General features: G+C 50.8%; 1 protein-coding gene across 1 annotated transcript; it reads left to right on the top strand.

The window, feature by feature from the left end:
* Positions 1–1,764: 1,764 nt before the first annotated feature.
* On the top strand, positions 1,765–3,760 carry EMH_0081110 (uncharacterized protein; the record flags this gene model as incomplete). Its single annotated transcript, XM_038022803.1, has 3 exons — positions 1,765–2,553; positions 3,185–3,347; positions 3,741–3,760. The coding sequence occupies 3 exons, from the start codon at positions 1,765–1,767 to the stop codon at positions 3,758–3,760; spliced, it is 972 nt and encodes a 323-aa protein (XP_037878657.1).
* Between the last annotated feature and the right edge of the window lie 8 nt (positions 3,761–3,768).

The following is a 3,768-nucleotide window of genomic DNA, read 5'->3' as shown; positions in this document are numbered from 1 at the left end:
TAAATATATATATATATATATATATATATATATATATATATATATATATATACATAGTAATTAATTATATTGTGCTGAATATGAACTCAAGTTATACTATCTAGAGCTGTGTATGGTGTGGGGGGGCAAAGCAAATATAATATAAAAAGGAGTTGCTGCTGGAGAGTGTAAATTATATAAAACTAATATAATATAGTTAGAGAGAGACAAACTGTAGAGAGACAGAAATACAACTTTTATGCTGCCTCAGGGGCCCCCTGGGGGGGCCCCCAACCACCACGCTGTGCGTGACCAGTGGACAGACCACTGAGAGACCAGCAGCTGTAAGAAGCCCGCCAGTACAAGCATCAACACCAGAGAAGGATATACAGCTTTCTCTCACGCTTAGCTTCTCTTTCCTTCCTGGGGGGGGCCCCTACCCTGGCCCCCCCCGGGGCCCCCTTCGGCCCCCTCTGTGAATCTCTCCTTTTCGCGGGAGACAACGAGAGGAGGGTGTCGGTTGCTGCTGCTTGCTGCTTGCTGCTTGCTGCTGCTTGGTGGAGAGAGAAGGGTGTATGCAGCAAGCTTTGTATGAAGTTAGTTTGTGTGTGTAGTTTCTATCATTTCTATGAGCGTGAGAGAGATGTGTACTGCGGCCAACATAAGCAACTGAAACCTCTATGTGGCGCTGCTGCTGCATGCAGCAGAGAGGGATAACATCTGTCTCGTTCTGCTGCTGCACTGCAGCAGCAGCAGCAGCAGCTGCTGCAGCAACAGCTGCTGCAGGCGTTGCTTCGCCGCAGCCCCACTGCTGCATGCGAGCGTATCCAGGACACCCAGGGGCTGGGGGCAGCTCTGCTGCTCATACAGAAACATCTCTCTGCAGCTATTACCCTATTGAAGCTTACAGCTTTCCACTCTAAGAAAAATTTGTATGGATGCACCCGCACGGCTCTGGGGTTGGGTGGTTGCTGGGTGTACAGTGTATGCTGTCTACCTGCTGAAGAAAATAATGAAATAAGTTTCAAGTTTTTTTGTTTTTTAATTATATAAATAAACAAAAACCGCAGATATTCTGGTTGTTTATGTCTGTTGCCCCCCCCCCCATGCCGCGGGTTACTGTGGGGGCGCGAGGGGTGGTACTGAGGCGTTCATGCTGGAGCATGAATATAATTTAATAAATTTTTAGAGTTTCACCGGCTAAAAAGTAATATTAAAATAAATTCTGTTTTTATTTATTGATTTATCTTTCGTATTACCCCCCAAAGAGAAGGGGCTGGCCTGCGGGGCTGATGCAGGCGCGCAGCACATGCGTGCATTGAGAGAAGGCTGGGTAGACTTTGTTGCATTTGTTTGGTTTCTCGTATTAGTTTTTAGCAAATTGAGAAGAATTAAACCACAAAAACCGCAAAAGTGCTTTATTTCAGCCCCGCACCTCTCACCCTGCCGGGGGCTCGTTTCAGGTGTACAGGCAGCTCCGGCGGCGGCTCTGTATTTCTGTTGGGCTTCTCCTGTGTTCTTCTGGTGCTTATTAAGGGGTAACCCGTGGAGTTTAGTTTGTGGTTTATCTTTTCTTTGCGTCTTCTCTTCTATCAGCAGCTGTTGGGGGCCCCTCTCCTCCCCCCCGCGGAGCTTCCTTGGGGGCCTCTGCTGCTTGTACATACTACAAAAGCTGCTGCTGCTTGCTTTCTCTTTCTTCTTTAATATCTTTCTCTTTGCATGCGTTTTAAACCCTTTCAGTACCGGCATCTGCTGCTGCCTTACCCGGTTGCTTCCTAGCAAAAGATGCTACCAACACCGGGTGCTGCGGCGGCTCCAGCAGCAGCAGCAGCAGCAGCTGCTGCAGCAGCAGCAGGTGGTGGTGGTGCCCATTGGGCCTCATCATCAGGGGTCCCCCTTGGTCGTGTATATGGTTCTCGCAATGTATTATATGTAAGAAATTTATCTCCATTGGTCACCGAGGAACACCTGAAAGCTATATTCTCCCACTGCTCTCAGCTGCTGCGTGTAGAGTTCAGATCTCTCCCGGGTGCAGCAGGTGGGGGCCGTTACTGTGAGCTCGAGTTCGCCGACAGCGCGGGCATCACGGCGGCTTCTCAGCTCAACGGCACGGAGTTGCTGGGTCTGCCCATGCAGGTTTCTGTGCTTAACCCGGGGGGCCCCACAGCCACAGCCACGGCCCCGGGGGCCCCTGGGGCCCCCGGGGCCCCTGGGGCCCCAGGGGCACCAGGGGGCCCCGCTGAAAACCTTATGAGACTTGTCACGCCGCTAGCAGCACCTCCTGTTGCTGCTACTCCTGTTGTGCTGCCCCCACCCGTACAGCCTATTGGGGGTATTGCAGCAGCAGCAGCTGCTGCTGCTGCTGCTGCTGGGGTTGCAGGGGGAGCTGCTCCACTGTTGGCTACACCTGCTGCTCTTGGTCTTGCTGCAGCAGCAAATCCAGCTTTAGCTGCTGCTGCTGCTGCTGCTGCACTCCCTGGTACTGCTGCTGCTCTCCTTCCTGTTGCTGTTGGGGCCCCTGCCCCCGTAACGGCTGTTGAGATTGCTATGCAGAACCACCTAGCTAACCTTCAGGTATGCTGCTGCTGCTGCTGCTGCTGCTGCTGCTTGTGCTGCTGCTGCTGTTGCTTGTGTTGCTGCTGCTGTTGCTTGTGCTGTTGCTGCTGCTGTTGCTTGTGCTGCTGTTGCTTGTGTTGCTGCTGCTGTTGCTTGTGCTGCTGCTGTTGCTTGTGCTGCTATTCTTTGTGCTGTTGCTGCTGCTGCTTGTGCTGCTGCTGCTGCTGCTCGTGCTGCTGCTGCTGTTGCTTGTGCTGCTGCCGTTGCCGTTTCTCTCAGTGTTGTTCTGCTGCTTCTGCTGCTGTATCTTCCAGAGCTGTTTTGCTTCTGTTGCTGTTGCTTGTTCTTCGCTGCTTCTCTGCTGCTGCTGCTTCTGCTGCTGCTGCTTCTGCTGCGGCTGCTTCTGCTGCTGCTGCTTCTGCTGCTGCTGCTGCTGCTGCTGTTTCTTTGAATGTTAACTTGCTGCTGCTGCAGTTCCTGCAGTTCCTACTATCTGGATTTGCTGCTGCATCACCGGCCCTTGTCCATCATATATCTGCTGCTGCTGCTGCTGCTGCTGCTGCTGCTGCTGCTGCTGTTGCTGTCGTTGCTGCTGCTGCTGCTGCTGCTGCTGCTGTTGCTGCTGGTGCTGCTGTGTGTATTTCTCTAGGCAGTGCAGGCTGCAGCAGCTCAGGCGAAGCAGCTAGCAGCGCGTAAAAAAAGCGAGCTGGGTATTGGTGTTGCTGTGACGGCTGTTGACGGCAGACTGCCGCCAGCACAATCTCTCGTTTCGGGTGTATTCGTTGCTGAGCCAGAAACTGAACAGCTTGAACGTACTTGCTTCATTGGGGGGTTTCCTAATCATGTATGCTTTTATTTTATTTTATTTTTTTTTTTTTTTGTTTTTATTTTTTTTGTTTTTGGTTTTGGGTTTGGTTTTGGGTTTTTGGGTTTGGGGTTTTTTAGTTGCTTTTTTTTTTGCGGTTTTATTCATGTACTTCTTTCGAGGCAGGAAGGGCAGCTTGAGGTGTATATACACCGCAGCTTGCGGTGTATATACACCTCAACTTGCGGTGTATATACACCTCAGCTTGCGGTGTATATACACCTGAATTGTTGTATGGTTGTGCATACACCTGAACGTGTATTATACATATACCTTTCTACTCGCAGCTAAGTTGCTGCGGTGTACATACACCTGAATTTGTTTGTGTTTGTGCATGCAGTACGGTGTATATACACCTGAATTTGTTT

The sequence above is a fragment of the Eimeria mitis genome, genomic scaffold (genome assembly GCF_000499745.2).
Source record: "Eimeria mitis Houghton genomic scaffold, Emh_scaff5299, whole genome shotgun sequence".
Classification (NCBI taxonomy): domain Eukaryota; phylum Apicomplexa; class Conoidasida; order Eucoccidiorida; family Eimeriidae; genus Eimeria; species Eimeria mitis.
This window is presented reverse-complemented; position numbering and strand designations above follow the sequence as displayed.